Source organism: Syngnathus floridae, chromosome 22 (assembly GCF_059516105.1).
Source record: "Syngnathus floridae isolate MCC-2025c chromosome 22, RoL_Sflo_1.0, whole genome shotgun sequence".
Taxonomy (NCBI): Eukaryota; Metazoa; Chordata; class Actinopteri; order Syngnathiformes; family Syngnathidae; genus Syngnathus; species Syngnathus floridae.
The window spans coordinates 7,216,957-7,242,652 of record NC_142434.1 but is presented as its reverse complement, the minus strand read 5'-3'; the positions used below and the strand labels follow the sequence as shown (position 1 = coordinate 7,242,652).

General features: G+C 45.4%; 2 protein-coding genes and 1 gene segment (V, D, J or C); all 3 read left to right on the top strand.

Moving 5' to 3' along the window:
• LOC148379527 (T cell receptor alpha chain MC.7.G5-like) overlaps positions 1 to 25,696 on the top strand; it is a 34,412-nt gene that overhangs the window by 5,947 nt on the left and 2,769 nt on the right. The gene's annotated exons all lie outside the window — the stretch shown is intronic.
• Positions 4,002 to 25,696, top strand: part of LOC148379525 (T cell receptor alpha chain MC.7.G5-like) — a 34,980-nt gene continuing 13,285 nt past the window's right edge. Inside the window, exons 1-3 of one of the 4 annotated variants that reach the window (XM_088367007.1) lie at positions 4,002 to 4,223; positions 8,396 to 8,532; positions 8,598 to 8,901. In XM_088367007.1, coding sequence (XP_088223133.1) covers positions 8,415 to 8,532; positions 8,598 to 8,901 — 422 coding nt within the window. In that variant the 5' untranslated portion in view covers positions 4,002 to 4,223; positions 8,396 to 8,414. Of the gene's footprint in view, positions 4,224 to 7,638; positions 7,757 to 8,315; positions 8,533 to 8,597; positions 8,902 to 25,696 lie in introns of those variants that run through there. The other 3 variants (XM_088367006.1, XM_088367005.1, XM_088367004.1) reach the window with 3 other exon arrangements.
• LOC148379528 (T cell receptor alpha variable 13-2-like) lies at positions 15,998 to 18,931 on the top strand (the record flags this gene model as incomplete). The annotated part of the segment is given in 2 exon segments: positions 15,998 to 16,118; positions 16,179 to 18,931. Coding segments are annotated over 2 exon segments (552 nt in total), but the record flags the coding sequence as incomplete, so codon positions are not given.

Sequence of the window (25,696 nt, the reverse complement as noted above, 5' to 3'; positions counted from 1 at the left end):
GCCAGTTTTCGATTACTACTGAACGTTCTGCACAGAGGGAAATATTTTGCCTAACAAAGAAAAGATATGGTTGAAAGCATGATTAAACTAAGAATATGAACACGTAAGCAAGTACATGGAGTATCAAAAGAACAAAAACAAAAACATGGTAAGTGGTGAGTACAAACTTTGCATAGTCAAGGAACATCAATAAATTGATGATATCACAGCCAAAAACTCACATAATTCCGTACAAAATGAAAAAATTGAAAGAATGATGAATGGATGAGGTGTGACAGTGTATGTGAAGAATGGAGGAGAATGTTTACAGGAAGGTCATTTGGAGATAAACCCAGCAGAGGTGCCAGAGGGAGAACGCCAGGAGGAAAACAGCCAAGGTGATCGCCAAGGCCAAAAGATGGGATGGAAAACAACAGCCCCCAGACACATCGAATCGCCCATAATCAGCACCCAACCCCACGGAACCAGCTCTCACCGAACCAGCACCCACTTCCATGGAATCAAACTCTGCTGCGAACTTGCCGCACCCCAAAGACTCATCACCCACCAAACTCGGCCCACAATGTGCAACTGAACATAAGCTGACCAAAGAACCTTGAACGTTGCCTTTCTGAATGGAGACTTTCTGCTCGAGCATGGTCGCACGAAGGGCCCAGCGCTGTATTGTACTTCCCTGAAAACAGAGCTTTCTTAACAAGAATTGTGATTAAACTCAACCAACCTGTGTAAGTCTAATTTCTGCTTCAGTGTCTTAGCATTTTCCTAAATCTGAAGAAATCAAACGAGCACGCAGTGAGTAAATTGGATAACAGGTGATTGGCAATGGCTTTTGCCGTGAGGCGCAGATAGCGCGCTCCCTAAATTGTGGACAAAATCCAACAACAATACATACATATATACATACATATATATATATATATATATATATATATATACATATATATATATATATATATATATATATATATATATATATATATATATATATATATATATATATATATATATATATATATATATATATATATATATACACTACCGTTCAAAAGTTTGGGGTCACTCAAACAATTTTGTGTTTTCCATGAACAGTCACACTTATTCACCACCAAACATTGTGAAATGAATAGAAAATAGAGTCAAGACATTGACAAGGTTAGAAATAATGATTTGTATTTGAAATAAGATTTTTTCTACATCAAACTTTGCTTTCGTCAAAGAATCCTCCATTTGCAGCAATTACGGCATTGCAGGCCTTTGGCATTCTAGCTGTTAATTTGTTGAGGTAATCTGGAGAAATTGCACCCCACGCTTCCAGAAGCAGGTCCCACAAGTTGGATTGGTTGGATGGGCACTTCTTGCGTACCATACGGTCAAGCTGCTCCCACAACAGCTCAATGGGGTTCATATATATATATATATATATATATATATATATATATATATATACACACACACATATAGATCATGTAGGCGTTCGTGAGGCCCACAGTTACACATAATATTGCAATGAATCATGTAGGCGTTCATGAGGCCCACAGTTACACATAATATTGCAATGATTAGTCCAAGCATGCTTCTTTCACACCTGTTGGCAAGAAGTTAAGCGTTCATCTCTCTGGGCGGCCGTTTCAATAGTCAATGTCGTGTATGAATTCTTTGCCCGTCATCATTCATTCTCCCATCATCCTGTCTTAGTCTCACTCGCCATCACACACGGCCCCCGAAGCGGGCACATCCCCACCCCGCACACAGCCACAGCCCTGCCCGAGCGAGAGAGGGCCCGGCAGTGCATCATCGATATGTCACAGGTTGGCCACCCCTGTAGCGATCATGCCGCCGGCCCCCACCCACGCGCGCACAGCATACGACCACGCGCAGAGACCAGGCCACACATGCACACTCATCAGTCTCCCACTCTCAAAGGGCAGGCCAACTTTGCTGTTGCGCTCTTCGTCATGTTCACATTCGACATCTTTCACTGTCACTTATCTACACAACATTTGTTGTCTCTTATTCTCGTCCTATCAAGCCACCATTCTAGTCACTTTCTGCCACACACGTCTTATTTTCTCTACTGCCACACCTTGCTCATCTTATTTTCTCTAACCCAGTGGTTCTCAAACTTTTTTCAGTGATGTACCCACTTTGAAATATTTTTTTCCCCCTGACCAGCGCAACACATTTCTGGTCAAAAAGAAAGAGATACAGGATTGCGCCATCAGTGTTTGATTTATTAAAGTTAAACAACTTGTTGCAATGTGCCTGACAGACACATTTATGTTTCAAACAATGCATATAGAAACAAAAAAGATAAACAGTAAACAGTGACCACCAAGAAGGCATAAACCCTTTCAAAACTCAAATACTGTATGCAGAACACTGCTAATTTATCTTTCTTGTAATAATTTCTTGCAAGGAAATAAAACTATACATAACTAAAAATGTGTTTACAAAAATAAATTAACTTAATTATAAATAAATAATATCTTGTTTACAAAATAAATTGATAACTTAATAATAAATAAAGATTTGCTCATAAAAAATAATCAACTTTACCTCTTTTGGGATACAAAAAAAAAGAAACCTTTTTTTCTGTTAAAATTGAATTGTTGCATTGAACATTTGATTTTGATTTGACAAGCATTGAACAAGCATTGAACAGTTTTGAAGCTTGAATGAGTCTTTTGCACTCATACTACATTTTAGTGAGAAACATGGGCTTGTAGCTCACTGAGGATCTTTGTCATCCTTGGTGGCAGGGAGGCAACCGCTGTGATCAAGTTCTTCTCCAGGCTCAGTCTGTTTCTTTGCTTTGTTTTGATCACAGTCATTGCAGAGAAGGAGGTCTCACATAAATATGTGGAGGCAAAGGGCAGCAACTGCTCCAAAGCTTTCTGTCCCATCTCAGGGTGGTCCTGCCGCACACACACACAAAACTGTCTGAGAGTGAATGCGCCAAACTTCATTTGGTCAGATGCCACTTCCATCAGTTATTCCTGGTGAGTGACAGGAAGCTTGCTTCTCTTTGCTTCAGACAAGAGAAATGGGTTTCTCACCCAATTCAGCTGTGCAGATTTCTCCTTCATGTCAGCAAAGTAGCAATAAAAGCCCTTTATCAAGTTAGCCAAATGTCCCACTATGCTGTCTCCACGTCTTCATTGGAGAGAAAAGCATCCACCTGAGGAAAGCAGGTGAAATTCTCCTGACCACATGCCCTTTTCCAGAGCTCTGCTTTCTTCAGGAAACCACCCAACGACCAGATAGCAAAGCTTTGCAAAGCCAGTCCATGCTCTCGAACAAGGTGGCATGGGGTGATCCGTGCTCCGTCAGAAAGGTGTGTACTTCAGCTCGTAACTCCAACAGCCTGTTGAGCATCTTCCCTCGAGAGAGCCAGCACACTTCTGTATGGAGGAGGAGTTGCGTGTGTTCAGCTCCCATGTTTTCACAGAGGCAGCGGAACAAACGTGCATTAAGTGGCCTTGACTTGATGAAGTTGATCACTTTGATGCTGTCGTTCAAAACATCATGCAACACGGGGCTCATTTTCTTGGACGCTAACGCTTCCCTGTGAATCACACAGTGAGTCCACTTAATGTCGGGATTTTCCTTCTTAATCCGCGCAATGAGCCCTTTCGCACTGTCCATCATTGATGCAGCCGCATCTGTCCACACTCTGCTGCAGGATTTCCAGCTAATACCATTTTCAGAGAAAAATGTGTTAACGACATTAAAAATGTCCTCTCCGGTTGTTCTCCCCTCCAGACTTTTGCTGAAAAGTATGTGTTCGCAAATGTCGTCAGCCTCAATGTATCTCACAAAAGCAACAGTCTGTGCATTCCCACTGACATCTGTGGATTCATCCAGCTAGAGTGAAAAAGAGTCTCCAAGTTTTCCCACAACTTGTTCGACAATGTCTGCACCCATTTTGTTTATTCTGCGGCAAACGGTGTCATTAGACAAAGACACAGTTTTAAATGTATCCGCAGATTTTTTTGTCTAGCATAGTTTCGGCCAATACAACAGCGGCGGGGAGCAGCAGCTCTTCAGCTATAGTAAACGGTTTTTTGGCTTTAGCTACGAGCAGAGAAACCGCATAGGAAGCCCCCAGGGCTTTGGCTGATGTAGTAGAGGCTTTTCGCATTGTGTCTTGGGATGACTTGAAGTCAGAAAGTTTCCTCCTGAAGAACCCCGGTGGCTTACCAACATGGCATCCGTGTTTTGAGGTGAGATGCCGTTGGAGATGTGCCGGCTTCATGCTAGTTGGCTAATTTCTCCCCGCAAAAAAAGCACAGCGCTTTGGGTGGGTTACAACTTGTGGACGTAAATCCCATCAAACAATAGTCTTCCATGTACTGTCGGTACTTTGTCGGCTCTGGTTTTGCCTTTTTCTTAACTTGTTTCTCCGTGTTTTCAACTGCAGCATCGGTGCTACGCTTTAGCCACAGCTCCTACGGTGCGTCGTCAAGGCAACCGCAGGTGACTGCTATTGGTTTGTGGAGAGTCCGTTTTTTAAGGATTAAAATTGAACACCGAATATAAAACATACATTTGTATTTCATCAAACTTCAAAATTCTCGTGACAATCAGGCTTGGTTTTTTTTTTGTATGTTTTTTAATACCGGTATATGTTTTGTTTTTTTTATTCTCACGTACCCCCCCCCCCCCCCGCCCCCCAGGGGTACGCGTACCCCCATTTGAGAACCAATGCTCGAGAGCATCGTTCCCCAACCTTTTTTGTGACACGGTTAGGTGTCAGACAAATTTTACGGTTTTGATATCTGTGCCTCCCAAGTCATGAACCTCACCGCACGTCACTGACTTGTAGCATAATGCTACGAGCATTTGAAAGCAAATTCTGCTAATGGAAAAAATAATCATTGTTCGTACAGGGCTTACATTTCTTGCAAAATGGCTAACAATGGCAAAGTCCTTTTCTGTGTAAACAAAGTCAACCAGATAGTATACTGTTTTGTCTCAACTTATACTTTTATACTAGTTTAGTTTTAGTATGTTTATTAGTGAATTTTGTGTTGACACATATGAGCCAATAATGTGCAGCCAACTTTTGATTTCAGGTAGATTTTTGCACATTTGATGTAAAAAAAAAAAAAAAAAAAAAAAAAAGTACCGTAATTTCCGGTGTATAAGCCGCACCGGACTATAAGACGCACCAGCTAAAATTCGGGGATATTTTAGGTTTTTTCTTACATAAGCCGCACCGGACTATAAGCCGCACGTGCACACGAATTTTTTACAAAGAAAGACAGTACACAGAAAGCCTTTTTGAAGTTTGAATAACATGTTTTAACATGTCTTTCTAAACATTGCCTGTGACGCAGCAGTAGTACCGCAGCAACACTGAAGTGTGCACGCGAGTTATTAACAAAGAAATACTGGACACAGAAAGCTTTTTAAAAGTTTTAATAACATACCTTAACATTTCTTTCCAAACACTGCTTGTGATGCGGCACTAATACCGCAGCAACACGGAAGTAACACAGCACTAATAGGGTTTGATTAAATAAAACATACCGGTAAAAGTCACTGAGACGCGGCGGTAACACAGCAGCAACACAGTAGCACAGCACTAACAGGGCTGGTTAAAGTAAAAGTAAAAAAAAAGAGCTTCATCGTCTTCATCTTCCTCCTGTGCACTGGAACCATCGAAGTCTTCCTCCTCAATTTCCGATTGGAATAGCGTTAGATATCCTTCACCACACACTTTCTCAGTATCTCTTTCGTCGTCGTTTTTATCCATTTCTTCTAGCATTTTCCATGATGAGGGTCTGTTCATGCTAATCTTATTGATGCACGAAGCGCTAAATTACATTAAACTAGCGAGCGACACGTATAGCTTCAGAGTAAACAGGACCACGAAATAAAGAAAAGGGTGCCGCAACACAATGTCATCAACATCGACTGCCTTTAGCTTAAAAGCGGCATCATATGCATTTCTTTTGTCCCCCATAATGACGGTTTGTGTATAAAAGCTTCCTTTCAGTAATGTGCGTCTTGATCGCGTTCTGCATGATGCGCGAAATGTTGTAAACACAAACTAGCACCTCTTCTTTGGCACATTATCTCTTCTTCGCCTGGCTCGCTCTTGCTTCCTGCTAGAGCGCCCCGTGGCGGCCGGAGGCCGTAAAAATCCATAAGTACGCCGTGCCGCCATTTAAGCCTCAGGGTTCAAAATAACCTTCTGAATAAAATGCATTAAAAGTTCACATTCATTACAACTTGTTTTTGGTTAGCAAAATGTCAGAAGAATTGAATTTAAATGCTGATTTATTGGGTTTTAATACAATGCAGATGGTCCAAACAGCGCCACTGCTTTGTGTAATCTCTGAGTCACATGGCAGAGTAAGGGAAAGGGTTTAGAGCGCAGGTGTCAAACTCAAGGCCCGGGGGCCAGATACGGCCCGCCACATCATTCTATGTGGCCCGCGAATACAAATTGTGCATCAAATTCGTGTGTCATTACTAGAATTGCAAATTGTCTTCACTTTTAATATCTTTTTTAAAAAATATTTGACCAGTTTTTACTCGTCTGATTTGAAAACGAGTTATTTGTCAGTTTGTTTTGTAGCTTTTACTGTATATAATAGTGTTAAGAGTAAAAGTGATCAAGTCATCACAAAAATCACGGAAAAAGTCTTATATAAGCTGCACCTGACTACAAGCCGCAGGGTTCAAAATTTTGGAAAAAGTCACGGCTTATACACCGGAAATTACGGTAATACAATCAAAATGCTGCTAAACATTGGGTTTGGTTGCCCCTGAATTTCAATAAATGTTCAATCAATCAATGCAACAAACACTATCCCGAGCAACGATCTTTGTTAGCTTGTTCATTTAAGGTTAATAAATAAATAAATAAATAAATAAATAAATAAATAAATAAATAAATAAATAAATAAGAACTTGTGCAAAATTAGGTTCCACAGTAAATTAAATTCTAAGTTAGTTCACATATTCAAGTTAATTTTTAAAATCATATCTTTACATTTTTTTGAAAAATTATATACACATCTACCTCATTTGCATCTGCCTAAACTCTGCTCGCTCCCGATAGGCTAGTTTTAGTCAGATGATGTGTCTATGAGGAAGTGTGCATTGAGGGCACGTTTTGTCACCCAGAGTTGCAGCTTTGCTACAATGTGACCCATTTACTGTAACTTATGACATAAGGCAGGCGCAAGTGTTTTTGTACAAGCACGTTGTAATAGTTATGTTTTACTTGCAGAAATAAACAAATCAAATCAATTTTCGATACTGGCTGGTTCTCTGAGATTCATACAAACACGTGGTGTGGCGCAGGGTCTGATTGATTGATTGATTGATTGATTGATTGATTGATTGATTGATTGATTGATTGATTGATTGATTGATTGAACATTTATTGATCCCGGGAGTGGGGAAATTCAGGCCCCAGCAGTATTCATACCACAGAGCGGGTATGTAAAAGACGCACAGATGGCATGAGCGCAACTCATTAGGCTCTTATAAGGCTGCCAAACAACGGCGCCGCAAAGAAAGCCAGTAAGTGCGAAAGTTAAAAGCCATCAAAGCAAAGCAAAGCAACAAGATAAAGGAAAAAAAAGTAACAGCGGCCAACCAGACCCCCCCCCCCCCCCCCCCGCTCCCCCCAAAACACACAAAATAGCCTCCACGGGGTCCATAAACAGGTGTTAAGGGCAGCCAAGTTCAACGCCGCACAATGGACCGTGGTCGTGAATCGGTAAACATCACAAAACAGGTAAACATGTGAGCAGCGTCCTGGGCTCCCATTCGGGGCACGTGTAGATGGTCATCATGGGGCTGGCACAGCGAAGGTCATTGGTTCCGACGAGCACGAGGGAGCGGACTCTCCACAGGGGTCGCGGCTCCGAGGCCAAGGGGAGGGACCCGGTCAGCACGGGCCAGATGAGCAGGAAGCCGTCGTAAAGTCACGCCGGTCCCGACCGATGTGCTCAGCCATCCCGGACCCAGGGAAAAAAAATATCCGATCCGAAGTGATCTGCACATGCCGAGGTGCGGTAGAAGGCACCAGCATCGCCAAATGGACAAATAGAAAGAAAGAAAAAGGAGAAAAGAAGGAAAAAAAGAGGAAAAAAGAGAACACTGCTGGGAGGCTGCCAGTCACAGCGGCGCCATACCCCCCCAAAAAAATGCCGGGTGCTTTTTAACTTGTACATGCTCCTTCTTGATGATGTCATCAGTAATTTTGTCTCTAGTTCAACTTACACAAAAATGAATTTTAGTACTTTCTCTTGAGGAACAACAGTGTGAGAAACCTTGAGCCAAACTCCAACCAAATGATTAAGTTTGACTGTTTAAATAAGACCACAGTACGCTGCTGCGACTCAGGGGGTTACTCTTCTTCTACTCACAGCAGAGCACGATTGACAAGGCGCATGTGTGATGTCACTGCAAGAGGAAATGAAGGCCCTTTCTCCTCAGTGCTCATGCAGACTTGGAGTGCAGACATGAGTCGTGCGCTTGTATGTGTGCTGATGGCCGCTTGGAGCCTCGGTAAGGTCAACATGTGAAGTCATTGCCGCTTTCAACGAAGGTCTGACTTTATTGCCTTCTGACAGGAAGCAACGGCCAGACGGTGCACCAGCCGACACCGGACGTGCAAACAGTGGAGGGTGAAACTGTGACGCTGGAATGTAGGTACGACGGATTGGCGAGCAATGACTATATCTTCTGGTACAAACATGAAGCAAATGCAGCGCCCGAGTTCATCCTGAGCCAATTGAAGCTCGTTCAAGGCAAGACGGAGGAAAAGTACGCAAAGAGGTTTCACTGTAGAGTAAACGCCAGTACCTCGCAAGCTCCTCTGCATATCGACAATGTGAAGCCCAGCGACTCGGGAGTCTTCTACTGTGCCCTGCAGCCCACGCTGACACATCCACTGACGTGCCTGTACAAAAACACCTGCACCCGCCTTATTTCACAAGTTACAGTAAATGGGTCACAGTGTAGCAGAGCTACAATTCAGCGTGATAACATGCTAACAACTCAGCGTGAGGATGATATTTTCATTGTGAAGCAACAGGCCTTAAAATTTACTTTGTAACTAAGGAGATTTTGGATTCTTCTTTCCATTCTGCACTGTAATGAGCTTCCTATCTGCACCTCAGTTTAATGTAATCTAATAGTAGTACAGTAATATAAATTCCTTCACATCTAATACCTCAATTTCCTCCCCTTATTTCTTACTCATCACTGGAGCAAGAGGATACAAGCAATACCAGAAGATTTGAGACAGGTGCTACAAACCTCAGAAGTCAATGAGTGGACCAATGAAAGCTGACACTGTACTGACATCAGTATTGGGATGAGGATGATATTTTTGTTGTGAACCAACACGCCTTAAAATTTACTTTGTAACGAAGTGGGAGAAACAACAATGTGTATATTCTGGTAGGTTAGACAAACTCATATACTTTTTCATGTTCATCCATCCATCCATCCATCCATCCATCCATCCATCCATCCATCCATCCATCCATCCATCCATCCATCCATCCATCCATCCATCCATCCATCCATCCATCCATCCATCCATCCATCCATCCATCCATCCATCCATCCATCCATCCATCCATCCATCCATCCATCCAGCTTTTCCCCACAGGGGTCGCGGGCATGCTGGAGCCTATCCCAGCATCCCAGCAGTCATCGAGCAGTAGGGAGGGGACACCCTGAACCGGTTGCTCACCGATCGCACAGAGAGGAACAACCATCCGCACTCACACCTAGGGGCAAATTGGAGTGCTCAATTGGCCTACCATGGAATGTGGGAGGAATCCAGAGTGCCCGGAGAAAACCCACGCGGGCACGGACATGCAAACTCCACACAGGGAGGGTCGGAAGTGGAGTCGAACCGGCATCCTCCTAACTGTGAGGCGGACGTGCTAACCAGTGCGACACCGAGCCGCCCATTTTCATGTTCATACATGTGTATATCCTCTTATTATTTTATATAAACATGACTGCTCAATCAAAAGCACGGACACAACATACACACACGCACGCGCACACACACACACACACACACACACACACACACACACACACACACAGGGTGGTGACTCTCTAATAGACATACCGTAATTTCCGGACTATAAGCCGCGACTTTTTTCCAAAATTTTGAACCCTGTGGCTTGTAGTCAGGTGCGGCTTATATAAGATTTTTTTCGTGATTTTTGTGATGACCTGATCACTTTTACTCTTAACACTATTATATACAGTAAAAGCTACAAAACAAACTGACAAATAACTCGTTTTCAAATCAGACGAGTAAAAACTGGTCAAATATTTTTTAAAAAAGCTATTATTAAAAGTGAAGACAATTTACAATTCTAGTAATGACACACGAATTTGATGCACAATTTGTCTTCGCGGGCCACATAGAATGATGTGGCGGGCCGTATCTGGCCCCCGGGCCTTGAGTTTGACACCTGTGCTCTAAACCCTTTCTCTTACTCTGCCATATCACTCAGAGATTACACAAAGCAGTGGCACTGTTTGGACCATCTGCATTGTATTAAAACCCAATCAATCAGCATTTAAATTAAATTCTTCTGACATTTTGCTCACCAAAAACAGGTTGTAATGAATGTGAACCTTTAATGCATTTTATTCAGAAGGTTACTTTGAACCTTAAAAGGCGGCGTGGCGTACTTATGGATTTTTACGGCCTCCGGCCTCCAAGAGGCGCTCTAGCAGGAAGCAAGAGCGAGACAGGCGAAGAAGAGATAATGCGCCGAAGAAGACGCGCTAGTTTTTGTTTACATTTCGCGCATCACGCGATCAAGACGGACATTACTGAAAGGAAGCCTTTATACACAAACCGTCATCATGGGGGACAAAAGAAATGCATATGATGCCGCTTTTAAGCCAAAGGCAGTCGATGTTGATGACATTATCTCGTGTCTACTCTGGAGCGTACTTATGGATTTTTACGGCCTCCGGTCTCCAGGGGGCGCTCTAGCAGGAAGCAAGAGCGAGACAGACGAAGAAGAGATAATGCGCCGAAGAAGATGCGATCGTCTCGCGCATCACGCGCACACCCGCATTCACACAAAGACAGGAAGCTGTTTTACACAAACCGTCATTATGGGGGATAAAATAAATGCATATGATGCCGCTTTTAAGCTATACGTGTCGCTACCTAGTCTAATATAATTTAGCGCTTCGTGCATGAATAAGATTAGCATGAACAGAACCTCTTCACACTCGAAGAAATGCATAAAACCGACGACGAAAGAGAGACTGACAAAGTGTGAGGCGAAGGATATCTAACGCGATTCCAATCGGACACTAAGGAGGAAGACTTGGTTTCAGTGCACAGGAGGAAGATGAAGACGGCTCTTTTTTTACTTTTACTGGTATGTTTTTTTTAACCAGCCCTGTTCGTGCTGTGCTACCGTGTTGCTGCTGTGTTGCTGCTGTGTTACCGCCGCGTTACCGCCGCGTCTCAGTGACTTTGCTGTGTTAATTCCGTGTTGCTGCGGTATTACTGCCGCGTCACAGGCAGTGTTTGAAAAGAAATGTTAAGGTATGTTATTAAAGCTTTAAAAAAACTTTCTGTGTCCAGTCTTTCTTTGCTAATAACTCGCGTGCACACTTCCGTGTTGCTGCGGTACTAATGCTGCGTCACAGGCAATGTTTAGAAAGACATGTTCAAGTATGTTATTAAAACGTTAAAAAGGCTTTCTATGTACTGTCTTTCTTTGTAAAAAAACTCGTGTGCGCATGCGGCTTATAGTCCGGTGCGGCTTATGTAAGAAAAAAAAAAGAAATGTCCCTGAATTTTAGCTGGTGCGGTTTATAATCCGGTGCGGTTTATAGTCCGGCAATTACGGTATATGGAGATACCAAATGGTCAGGTGACACTTTTCCGGACAGTATAGAACATTCTGACCTGGAGAATGGGAGGTGTTTCATCTGCTGCCGTGCCTCGTGTACTGGCCGCCATTAAATGACCCAAGATCTTGCCAATAAAGAACCAACTGTTACTCCACATCTTTGTTTTCCTTGCTCAACAATGGACATCTCAAACAACACGCAACAGTAACGAGGAAGAGTTTGCATTCTTCTTTCCATTCCATCCATCCATCCATCCATCTTCTTCCGCTTATCCGGGGTCGGGTCGCGGGGGCAGCAGCTTTAGGAGGGACTCCCAGACTTCCCTCTCCCCAGCCACTTCATCCAGCTCATCCCGGGGGATCCCAAGGCGTTCCCAGGCCAGCTGAGAGACATAGTCTCTCCAGCGCGTCCTGGGTCGTCCCCGGGGTCTCCTACCGGTGGGACATGCCCGGAACACCTCCCCAGGGAGGCGTCCAGGACGCATCCTGATAAGATGCCCGAGCCACCTCATCTGGCTCCTCTCAACGTGGAGGAGTAGCGACTCTACTCCGAGTCTCTCCCGGATGACCGAGCTTCTCACCCTATCTCTAAGGGAGAGCCCGGACATCCTGCGGAGAAAACTCATTTCGGCCGCTTGTATCCGAGATCTCGTTCTTTCGGTCACGACCCATAGCTCGTGACCATAGGTGAGGGTAGGAGCGTAAATCGACCGGTAAATTGAGAGCTTTGCCTTTTGGCTCAGCTCTCTCTTCACCACAACGGACCGGTACAGGGTCCGCATTACTGCCGACGCTGCACCGATCCGCCTGTCGATCTCACGCTCCATCCTCCCCTCACTCGTGAACAAGACTCCAAGATACTTGAACTCCTCCACTTGGGGCAGGATCTCATCCCCGATTCGGAGAGGGCATTCCACCCTTTTCCGATCGAGGACCATGGACTCGGATTTGGAGGTGCTGACCCTCATCCCGATCGCTTCACACTCGGCTGCGAATCGTTCCAGCGAGAGCTGGAGATCACGGCCTGAAGAAGCCAACAGCACCACGTCATCTGCAAAAAGCAGAGACGCGATGCTGAGGTCCCCAAACCGGACCCCCTCAACGCCTCGGCTGCGCCTAGAAATTCTGTCCATAAAAATTATGAACAGAATCGGTGACAAAGGGCAGCCTTGGCGGAGTCCAACCCTCACTGGGAACGAATCCGTCTTACTGCCGGAAATGCGGACCAGACTCTGGCATCGGTGATACAGGGACCGAACCGCCCTTATCAGTTGGCTCGGCACCCCGTACTCCCGAAGCACCCTCCACAGAACCTCCCGAGGGACACGGTCGAACGCCTTCTCCAAGTCCACAAAACACATGTGGACTGGTTGGGCGAACTCCCATGCACCCTCGAGGATCCTGCCGAGGGTGTAGAGCTGGTCCACTGTTCCACGGCCAGGACGAAAGCCACACTGCTCCTCCTGAATCCGAGGTTCGACCTCCCGACGGACCCTCCTCTCCAACACCCCTGAATAGACCTTACCAGGGAGGCTGAGGAGTGTGATTCCCCTGTAATTGGAACACACCCTCCGGTCCCCCTTCTTAAAGAGGGGAACCACCACCCCAGTCTGCCAATCCAGAGGCACTGTCCCCAATGTCCACGCAACGTTGTAGAGGCGTGTCAGCCATGACAGCCCCACAACATCCAGAGCCTTTAAGAACTCCGGGCGGATCTCATCCACCCCCGGGGCCTTGCCACCGAGGAGTTTTTTGACTACCTCAGTGACTTCGACCCCAGAGATTGGAGAATCCGCCTCAGAGTCTCCAGGCCCTGCTTCCTCAATGGAAGGCGTGTAGGTGGAATTGAGGAGGTCTTCGAAGTATTCTCCCCACCGACTCACGACGTCCCGAGTCGAGGTCAGCAGCACGCCATCCCCAATGTAAACAGTGTTGACGTTGCACTGCTTCCCCCTCCTGAGACGCCGGATGGTGGACCAGAATTTCCTCGAAGCCGTCCGAAAGTCATTCTCCATGGCCTCACCGAACTCCTCCCACGCCCGGGTTTTTGCCTCAGCAACCGCCGAAGCCGCGTTCCGCTTGGCCATCCGGTACCTGTCAGCTGCCCCCGGAGTCCCGCAGGCCAAAACGGCCCGATAGGACTCCTTCTTCAGCTTGACGGCATCCCTTACCGCCGGTGTCCACCAGCGGGTTCGGGGATTGCCGCCACGACAGGCACCAACGACCTTACGGCCACAGCTCCGGTCGGCCGCCTCAACAATGGAGGCGCGGAACATGGTCCACTCAGACTCAATGTCCCCCGCCTCCCCCGGGACGTGAGAAAAGCTCTGCCGGAGGTGGGAGTTGAAGCTCTTCCTGACAGGAGATTCTGCCAGACGTTCCCAGCAGACCCTCACAGAGCGTTTGGGTCTGCCAGGTCGGACCGGCATCTTCCCCCACCATCGGAGCCAACCCACCACTAGGTGGTGATCAGTTGACAGCTCCGCCCCTCTCTTCACCCGAGTGTCCAAAACATGCGGCCGCAAATCCGATGACACGACTACAAAGTCGATCATCGAACTGCAGCGTAGGGTGTCCTGGTGCCAAGTGCACACATGGACACCCTTATGTTTGAACATGGTGTTCATTATTGAAAATCCGTGTCGAGCACAGAAGTCCAACAATAGAACACCGCTCGGGTTCAGATCAGGGGGGCCGTTCCTCCCAATCACGCCCTTCCAGGTCTCACTGTCATTGCCCACGTGAGCATTGAAGTCACCCAGTAGAACGATAGAGTCCCCAGAAGGAGCGCTCTCCAGCACTTCCTCCAGGGACCCCAAGAAGGGTGGGTACTCTGAGCTGCTGTTTGGTGCATAGACACAAACAACAGTCAGGACCCGTCCCCCCACCCGAAGGCGGAGGGAGGCGACCCTCTCGTTCACCGGGGTGAACCCCAATGTGCAGGCGCCCAGCCGGGGGACAATAAGTATACCCACACCTGCTCGACGCCTCTCACCGTGGGCAACTCCAGAGTGGAAGAGAGTCCAGCCCCTCTCGAGAGGGCTTGTACCGGAACCCAAACTGTGTGTGGAGGCTAGTCCGACTATATCTAGTCGGAATCTTTCTGCCTCGCACACCAGCTCGGGCTCCTTTCCAGCCAGAGAGGTGACATTCCATGTCCCAAGAGCCAGCTTCTGCAGCCGGGGATCAGACCGCCAAGGTCCCTGCCTTTGGCTGCCGCCCAGCTCACATTGCACCCGACCCCTTCGGCCCCTCCCACAGGTGGTGAGCCCATGGAAAGGGGGACCCACGTTTCCATTTCGGGCTATGCCCGGCCGGGCCCCATGGGCGAAGGCCCGGCCACCAGACGCTCGCCTTCGAGCCCCGCCTCCAGGCCTGGCTCCAGAGGGAGGCCCCGGTGACCCGCGTCCGGGCGAGGGAAAACAAAGTCCATTTATGTTTTTCATCATAAGGGGCTTGGGTGAGCCGTGCTTTGTCTGACCCCTCACCTAGGACCCGTTTGCCATGGGTGACCCTACCAGGGGCATGAAGCCCCCGACAACATGGCTCCTAGGATCATAGGGGCACGCAAACCCCTCCACCACGATAAGGTGACGACTCTTTCCATTCGGCACGGTAATGAGCTTCCTATCCGCGCCACAGTTTATTATTATCTAATAGTACTACAGTAATGTAGATTCCTTCACATCTAATACCTCAATTTCCTCCCCTTCTTTCTTACTCATAACTGGAGCAAGAGGATAGAATCAATACCAGAAGATTTGAGACAGGTGCTACAAACCTCAGAGGTCAATAAGTGGACCAACGACAGCTGACACTGCCCATCAGTGTTGGGCAAGTTATTTGGCAAATGTAGCTAGCCGATGGTACACAGTTGTACATCTTCATGACCCACAGTCTTACATCTTCATGACCCATGGTGACACAAGGATAGCGAAAATTTTGTCTCCAGTTCAACTTGGACAAAAATGAATTTTAGTACTTTCTCCTGAGGCACAGTGTGAGAAACCTTGAGCCAAACTCCAACCAAATGACTAAGTTTGACTGTTTAAATAAGACAGTATGCTGTTGCGACTCATGGAGTCACTCTTCTTCTACTCACAGCAGTGCACGTGTGATGTCACTGCAAGAGGAAGTGAAGGCCCCGCCTCCTCAGCGACAAGTCAGTGCTCATGCAGACTTGGAGTGCAGACATGAATCGTGCGCTTGTATGTGTGCTGATGGCCGCTTGGAGCCTCGGTAAGGTTAACAGGTCATTGCCGCTTTCAACGGAGGTCTGACTTTATTGCCTTCTGACAGGAAGCAACGGCCAGACGGTGCACCAGCTGACACCGGACGTGCAAACAGTGGAGGGTGAAACAGTGACGCTGGAATGTAGCTACGACAGATCGGGGGGGAGCAACGACTACATCTTTTGGTACAAACAAGAAGCAAACGCAGCGCCCGAGTTCATGCTGAGCCGATTGAAGCTCGGTCACGGCAGGACGGAGGAAAAGTACGCAAAGAGGTTTCACTGTAGAGTGAACGCCAGTACCTCGCAAGCTCCTCTGCATATTGACAATGTGCAGCCCAGCGACACCGGCGTCTTCTACTGCGCCCTGCAGCCCACGCTGACACATCCACTGACGTGCCTGTACAAAAACACCTGCACCCGCCTTTTTTCACAAGTTACAGTAAATGGGTCACAGCGTAGCAGAGCTACAATTCAACATTATAACAACTCAGCGTGAGGATGATATTCTCATTGTGAACCAACAGGCCTTCAAATTTACTTTGTAACTAGGAAGATTTTGCATTTTTCTTTCCATTCTGCACTGTAATGAGCTTCCTTTCTGCTCCTCAGTTTATTATAATCCAATAGTAGTACAGAGAGGAATCACACTCCTCAGCCTCTCTGGTAAGGTCTATTCAGGTGTGCTGGAGAGGAGATTCCATCGGGATGACGAATCTCGGATTCAAGAAGAGCGGTATGGTTTTCGGCCTGGCCATGGGACAGTGGACCAGCTCTATACCCTCGGCAGGATCCTCGAGGGTGCATGGGAGTTCACTCAACCAGTTCACATGTGTTTTGTGGACTTGGAGAAGGCGTTCGACCGTGTCCCTCAGGAAGTTCTGTGGAGGGTGCTTCGAGAGTACGGGGTGCCGAACCAACTGATAAGGGCGTTTCGGTCCCTGTATCATCAATGCCAGAGTTTGGTCCACATTTCCGGCAGTAAGTCAGATTCGTTCCTAGTGAGGGTTGGACTCCGCCAAGGCTAACCTTTGTCACTGATTCTGTTCATAACTTTTATGGACAGAATTTCTAGGCGCAGTCGAGGCGTTGAGGGTGTCCGGTTTGGGGACCTCACCATTGCATCTCTGCTTTTTGCAGACAACGTAGTGCTGTTGTCTTCTTCAAGCCGTGATCTCCAGCTCTCACTGGAGTGGTTCGCAGCCGAGTGTGAAACGGTCGGGATGAGGGTCAGCACCTCCAAATCTGAAACCATGTTCCTCAGTCGGAAAAGGGTGGAATGCCCTCTCCGGATCGGGGATGGGATCCTGCCCCAAGTGGAGGAGTATAAGTATCTTGGGGTCTTGTTCACGAGCGAGGGCAGGATGGAGCGTGAGATCGACAGGCGGATCAGTGCAGCGTCGGCTGTAATAGAATAGAATAGAATAGAATAGAATAGAATAGAATAGAATAGAATAGAATAGAATAGAATAGAATAGAATAGAATAGAATAGAATAGAACAGAACAGAACAGAATAGAATAGAATAGAATAGAATAGAATAGAATAGAATAGAATAGAATAGAATAGAATAGAATAGAATAGAATAGAATAGAATAGAATAGAATAGAATCAATCTTTATTTACCAAGTTTGAGCATGTCAAACAAGGAATTTGACTCCGGTGCATCTCGGCCTCTGTACATTTAGGTAGCTAACAACATTCAGGACAACATGTGCAAAAACTGACAATTATTCTCAAACATCGCCTGATCTTAAACTCCCAGGAGGGCAAGGAAAAACTCAAAACTCCTACTAGGGGAAATGAGAAACATTGAGAAGAGACCACAGATGGGAGGATCCCTCTTCTAGGATGGCCAGGCTGCAATGGATGCAGAGAGGACACACAGTACACATAATATGGACAATCCAAATGTAAAGCATCGAGAACAGGATGATATTGCACACTCTGAAAGTGGTGTGAGTTCATCAGAGCGACAGCCTGGGGGAAGAAGCTATGTCTGTGTCTGCTGGTTTTGGCGTACAGTGCTCTGTAACACCGTCCAGAAGGGAGTAGTTCGAACAGACTGCGACCTGGGTGAGAAGGGTCTGTAGAGATGTTACTTGCACGTTTCCTGGTCCTGGACAGGTACAAGTCCTGGATAGATGGGAGGTTGGTCCCGATTATCTTTTCTGCAGTCCTGATTGTCCGTTGTAATCTGTGCTTGTCTTGTTTGGTGGCCGATCCAAACCAGACAGTGATGGAAGTGCAGCTCCTGTGGCAGGTTGAACTTCCTGAGCTGTCTCAGAAAGTACAGCCTCTGCTGGGCCTTCTTCCGGACAGTCTATGTGGCTGGTCCATTTCAGGTCCAGAGAGATTGTCGATCCCAGGAACTTGAAGGTGTCTGTGGAGAGAATAGTATTACTGTGGATAGTGAGGGGTGGAAGTGGTGAAGGGTCTCTCCTGAAGTCTACTGTCATCTCCACGGTCTTGAGCGGGTTCAGCTCCAGGTGGTTTTGGCTGCACCAGTGGACTGGCCGCTCCACCTCCTGTCTGTACGCAGTCTCGTCACCGTCCCGGATCAAACCAATTAGAGTGGTGTCGTCCACATACTTCAGAAGCTTCACAGAAGAGTCGCCTGAGGAGCAATTGTTAGTGTAGAGAGATAAGAGCAGGGGAGAGAAACAGAAAATTAGTTCGGCAGCTCCACATGGCAGGTCATGCACATACTACATATATATAAAACAGTATAAAATACAGATAAAATGCAATACAAAATAACATAATTAACAAGAATCAAGTCTGCATTTGAACGGTCAAAGTATGGATGGATGGATGGATGGATGGATGGATGGATGGATGGATGGATGGATGGATGGATGGATGGATGGATGGATGGATGGATGGATGGATGGATGGATGGATGGATGGATGGATGGATGGATGGATGGATGGATGGATGGATGGATGGATGGATGGATGGATGGATGGATGGATGGATGGATGGATGGATGGATGGATGGATGGATGGATGGATGGATGGATGGAAAATATTACAGTACAATAAATTCCTTCACATCTAATACCTCAATTTCCTCCCTTTATTTCTTACTCGTAGCTGGAGCAAGAGGATACAAGGAATACCAGAAGAATTGAGACAAGTGCTACAAACCTCAGAAATCAATAGGTGGACCAACGACAGCTTACACTGCCCATCAGTGTTGGGCAAGCTAGTTGGCAAATGTAGCTAGCTAAACTACAATGAAATGGAAAAAAAGTGGTTAAAATAGTACATCAACTTTTAAGATCGAGCAAACGTTAGGAATGGTGCTGTGGTGACACAGTGGAACTGAATATTGGGACATTGAGTTGACTCTGAACACCAGTTTTATGAATGAATAGATGGACAAGTCCTTTTTAGATGTTCTGGAAGCGAGCTCATTGTGTCTCATGTTACTAGACTGGCTTTAATAAAAAACAGGAACCTGGAGGGCAGAACTAGCACCGAACTGGGTACAGCAGAGCAAAATAACTGAAAAGATAACACAGAACCTGTTCAACTCAATTTAAAATATGAAGCTAGCATGTATGTAGCGTCAATGATGTTTGTACTGTACTTTACTTAATGTACAGTTTCATTTTTGTTTTATTAAGAAGACTACACATAACAGACGTGAAACTTAATTAGTCGACAGCCAATCAACGAATTGAGCTTCACCTGTTAAGCTAGCTCACCCGTCTGAGCTCCCAGTATTGTCAGTCTGGTGTTTAAAGTTTTTAATTTATTGATCGAGTTGTCGTTCTCATTGTATGTCTAATTTGTTACTCCTTGTATACGTCGCACTTGTTGTCAATGGTTGTCAAACAAAATAACTTATTTCTTCTAAGTAAGACCTGAACCGGTTTAGGGCTGTTCCATATCATCCTCCCCAACTTTTCAACCTATCCAACAAGCTATTATGATTTTATATGATCTACTAGTTTAAGACCCCGATGTTGCATGATGACTTTAGCATATAAAATATAATAGTTTTTGGCTGGCTCTAATCCATCTCATGGTCAATGGGCGGAATGTTAAGACCGTCCCAATTGAAAACATCCATCCATTTATTCATTTTCTATCATGTTTATTTTGTTCAGGGTTATGGGGACCTTGAGCAGAACCAAGCTAACAACAAAAGGAAGTCTAAATCATGGAATAAATGGCAGAAATTGCACAGAAGTCAGGTGCATAAATCAGTGGTTCATGCTTAGTTAAATAAAGATGCTGCATTAGAAAAACATGTGTCAACTCAAATATGCTGCGGTGAACGAGCACCTGTGTATTAGTTTTTAGGTTAGGTTTTAGGTTTTTGCCTTGTTGTCTTCATTTTCTATCGTGTTTATTTTGTTCAGGGTTATGGGGACCTGGAGCAGAACCAAGCTAACAACAAAAGGAAGTCTAAATCATGGAATAAATGGCAGAGATTGCACAGACGTCAGGTGGATAAATCAGTGGCTCATGCTTAGTTAAATAAAGATGCCGCATTAGAAAAACATGTGTCAACTCAAATATGCTGCGGTGAACGAGCACCTGTGTATTAGTCTTGGTTTTTGCCTTGTTTTACCACAAAGTGATCATGCGCTTCCTTCCATGAGGATGCGCAAAACAAGCACTATGCTGCTCCACCCTCCCATCTACTTCTTTTCACGCAGTGTTATATCAGTCGCAAAAGATCCAGTTCTTCAAGGTGACTTTTTGAAGTTATGACAAAATGACATAAAAAAAAACAAAGCAAATTAGGATAGATTTTAAATGCCCAGTAAAGTGTAATGTTTCTTAATACATTATATATGTATTTGTATATAATTGCTGAAATAATGTCAAAGATTGAGAACTGTGTTGTAGTCATTAATGGAATGATCACGTTAAACTGTTGTTCACCTTTGCAATTTTTCAGGGCTAGGCTAAACCAGTAACCAGTGTGAGTTGCTTAATTTACATAGCCAGTTTCTACAATGACTACGACAGCATGTCGACAGATTCTGTTCTCACTTACCTTCTCTGGAACTTTTATTTTCACTTTACAGAGCTTTAAAGTGAGGTTATATAATTGGATATCCAGGCCTTTATAGACAGTGGTTGGTGTAACCTATTTCACCCACACTTCATTTCTTTAACTGTATGCATGCTGTGCCAGCAGGCTTTGCAGACACAAACCAACCAACATAACCTCTGTGATCTGTGACGCAGGTGTCATATAGTACCACTTCCTGCGGAAAGAGCCGCGAAAGCAAAACTAGTGTAACACATACTCATACAGGCACACGCTGATATCTATCCATAGTTTGTCCCAGTTTGCTATAAAAAACCGACCATTTATATGAAGTTGTTGTCGCATGAATGCCTCCACTGGCACTCTGCGAAGACGACACTTTGGCGAGCATAGCTAGCACACACGCACGCACACACACACACGCACTTTTAGGCACACATACTTTAATTTCATAAAATAGGACAACTTTGATGGCCTCTTTTTCATCACCAACAATTAACCATACAAAATTTTGAGTTTTATCGATTTTTCTTTTATTGATTTATGACTTAGATGATAAGGCATTCAAGTTCAACCACAAGCAAATACATACAAGTAAAGGCATCTGAGGATAAGAAGATGGTGAGAGTTTTGACACTTGCTACTTGGGTGCCCTAAAGCACAGGCGAAGCGTCATGACACTGTTGATGGCGGGCATCTTGACAAAGACGATGCGTAAGGCGAGAACGATGAGGGAGAGGAGGTTCACCATCCTGTCTGCCAACAAAATGCACATTTAACTTAGCTCGAGAGTCTACGCCTCTCGCATGTTCAATACCAACCTGGACTAAACGCATCCTGGCACCGCCCTGGTCTGCTGTCGCCTGTCGCGGCAAAACAGAAAGTGACATGACGTGGTGACTCCATCACGTTAACAAGTGGCCTCATCTCAGCTCTTCACCTTGCTCGCACGTGTCGTTTTGGGATAGCAGAGCCACCTGGTTTAAAGCGAATCGTCCGATATTAGCACGGGACGAGACTCCTCGAACATGTATCCTTTTCCCGCCTTCGCCGTGGCCTTGTGTCGGCTAAAGCCGGTGGCAAGACATGCACTCAGATTGCACTCCTCCATTTTGTTGAAGGATGGCTTAATTTCCTTCCCTAAAACAAAACTGAGCACATAATTTCATTAAGCAGAGTCATCAACTAAACACAACCTTCGCTGCATACAAAGTGCAGTACAAGTAGCAAACAAGCTAACACAATGCTCAAACAAGCTAACAGTTAGCAAACGTTCTTCTGTTTCTTCTACTAATATCCGTTCTACCCGTTTTTGTATTTTCTGGCAGTCTAGATGTCTCGTGGCCTCCCACAGACATTATTCAATAATACAATATTATTTTTACAATTGTGAGCCACAATTTAGTTTATTTAGTAGCGTGAATCCATAACTTACAGGCCTCCACTGTCACAGTAGTTCCAATTCCAAAAACTAATCTCCAATTTCCTGTTGTACAGCAATTGTTTCATTGACAAGAACCTGATAAGAACTATTGTGTCCTTACAACAAATAAAATTCATGTACAATAAATATAACATCACAGATATGTTGACCTGTGATCCTAGCTACAGGTTTCCACAAAATCTGGATACACGGCTATCATTTAAGTCACTTTAAAAAAATGCACTATTGACTTTCGAATACCTTCAAATCAAACAATGTCAGCGTCAATCGAGCTCGGAGAGTGGGCAGACCACGCCTGTGCGCAGTTGCCGATGACTCACGCTTCGACGGCATGGAGCACTGGCCAGAAGTGGCGAAGCAAGGCCGAAAGTGCGCACTGCCGACTTGCAAATCGCGTCCGTCCAGTGCGTGCTCCAAGTGCCGCGTGGCACTGTGCATGAAGTGTTTCCGTGGTTACTGTTGTATATTTTGGGCTAACTCATGTTCCGTAGTGGGAAAACTCCGGGAGTGGGAGGGGCAGCTTCGGGGACGTTTAGTGTTGTGATGTACGGCCTGTGAACTGACGGTGTTGAAGAAATAAAGCAGTATTCATCACGTCGTTTCCCGAACCTTTCTTGCTACCTAAGAACCCGGAAAGTAGTAAGGACATAACAGTTACCACCAGCTGGAACAGAATGCGTGAGAAGCACTGATCCGTTTTCTGACCGGAAGTAGCGGCGCAAGGCTGAACAAATCACGGCCGTCCACTGCGTTTATGGTACCGCAATCTTCAGTCCACTGCGTTTATTGTACCATGGTTTTGTACCGTTTTCCCAGAAAGTTTGTTGCCAATAAATACGGCTATGAAAGCCAACTTGTGTTCATAATAAAGGAAAATGTGTTTTTGGGAGTTTGCAAACATATTTTTTAAGGTTGTATTAAACTTATAATCATATTAATATCTAGTATTGAAGTGCTCGTGTGGATTGGTGGGGGCCGAGGAATGTGCAGGCAAACTGCATGAACTTGTTTTCTTGGAAGTGTTGTGTATAGGCCCAGACAGGGAGTACCGGACGAGATAATCTCAAGGTCGGTGAGAAAGGAGAACAACAGCACATCTATGGGACTGGGCATCGAGGGGAAAACCCAACCGCCTGACCTCAGCGACACCTGGACGGGGAGGAGATGGCCATCCACCAATCATCTCACAATATTTTGCATGCTTTAATATTCATATTGTGTTTCTTTAAAACTGGGCAACCCGGAAGAATGTGTCGTCTTTTGGTGGTCACAAAAACGCACGAGCTTTAGTGTGAGGGACCCGGGACCCAGGCCTGTATTAGTGCGCTTTGTCAGGAATAAATAATTGGTAAATTTGGTCTAATTGATCTACTGGTCTTCTCTTTGACAGAACGAACTCGCAAAATTGTTAGGTGCGCCAGTGTGTGGATTAGGGCATAGCAATTTATGAGTTAAGTGTTGATCACAATTTGGAGTCAGATCAATAACTAGAATCCGTAACCTAACAATAGAAACTTCGGCATTTTCTTACGACTGGTCCCCATACCCCATACAGACGGCCGCTGTTGACTGGAGGCGTTGCACATGCATGCCCATTGAAAATTGCGGAACTGGTCCCTTTCATGTTGCAGACAGCTGTTACGTGTAAAACACAACTAACTCTGAACATTCAAATAAATTACATCACGTTACACTTGTAAATCGTCAGAATGCTCCGATTTTTGTGCACCTATCAGCCCATAGTCTATATATAGATGCCGCATATCTCGTGTACGCGACGTCATAAACAAAAAAGCGCGGCGTATTCGTACTTAGGGACACCTAAGGACCCAGAAAATATGCACCTTTTAAGAAAAAAAATTTGGGCAGATCTTAAGAGACAAATCGACTGCCTTTAACTCAAAAACGGTTATCATATACGTTTCGTTTGTCCCCCACAATGAGGGGTTGCGTATAAAAGCTTCCTTTCTCCAGCAATGTGCGTCTTGATGGAATTCTGTCTCTTGTTCGTGGCAATTGTGCGCCACACGGACACGGCAGACGGACATGCGCGCAACACACCACTCTTCTTCCCAGAGGATATAAGTATAGACATCACAAACATCACTAATTATTGCACAAAGGGTCCATTGTTGCTACGTCAGATCGAATTAATCAATTTTCCATTATTTCTTATAAGAAAAATTGAATCAGACTCCCACCAAATTGGTGTCCGATCAGTTTTCTGGAACGAATTATGGTCAAAGTCAAAGGTTTTACTGTACACGCTTTAATATCTATTTTTCGTTGTTGATTAGAATTCTATAGTGTAGTCACTACACTGTAGTGAGTCAAGCAAAAATTCATTCATTAGTGTCCTCTCCACTTCCAAACAAGTACTTCATAAGTGAAAACGCATTTGTTATTGGAGTTGGGGTTTTGTCTTTTGAAGTAAGTTGTGCCTCTACTAGAGGGAATCGTGATGGGTTCAGGAGCAGGAAATGTTCTAGTAACGAGAATGTGGCCCATGTGTCACTGTGGGCCTCACGGCACAGTAGTACACTGCAGAGTGTTCAAGTGACGCATCTTCGATGTGCAGGTGAACTCGCTCTTTGTCACTTTCCACGCTCACCGACATTCCCGGCATGGCACTTAATGTCCTGCCATTTATCCAGAGAGAAAGCAGGAAGTGTGGTGCCTGTCCAGGAAGTTGTTTGTACCAGTATAAATCATCACTAGAAGACTTTCTGGTGTAAATGTATGACAGTGTGACTTGGCTGCCTTTTGTTACAAACACTTCACTCGTGACCGCCACCAGATCATCACCGCTGGTGCCTGAAGGATGAGACAAAATAAATTTCAGCATTCACTTACAAGATAGGCAACTCTTGAGTTCGCCAAGCAGCACTCACCTGCCACAGTGATGACAAGCAGCATCCAAGCTGACAGCAACATACTGAATGAATTTTTCTCAACTCTGCTCTTCTTCTGGTGATTGAAGTTCCTTTCTAAGCCAACATCAGTTGAAGCAAACAGTGGGGTCACAGAACGTGGGCGTAGCCAATGAGGTTGAAGGTTTGTGTCAGTGTGCGTTGCTGCAAGGGTGCTGCTGTGGCCAATCAGATATTCTCAGGGGGTGGGACAAGCGT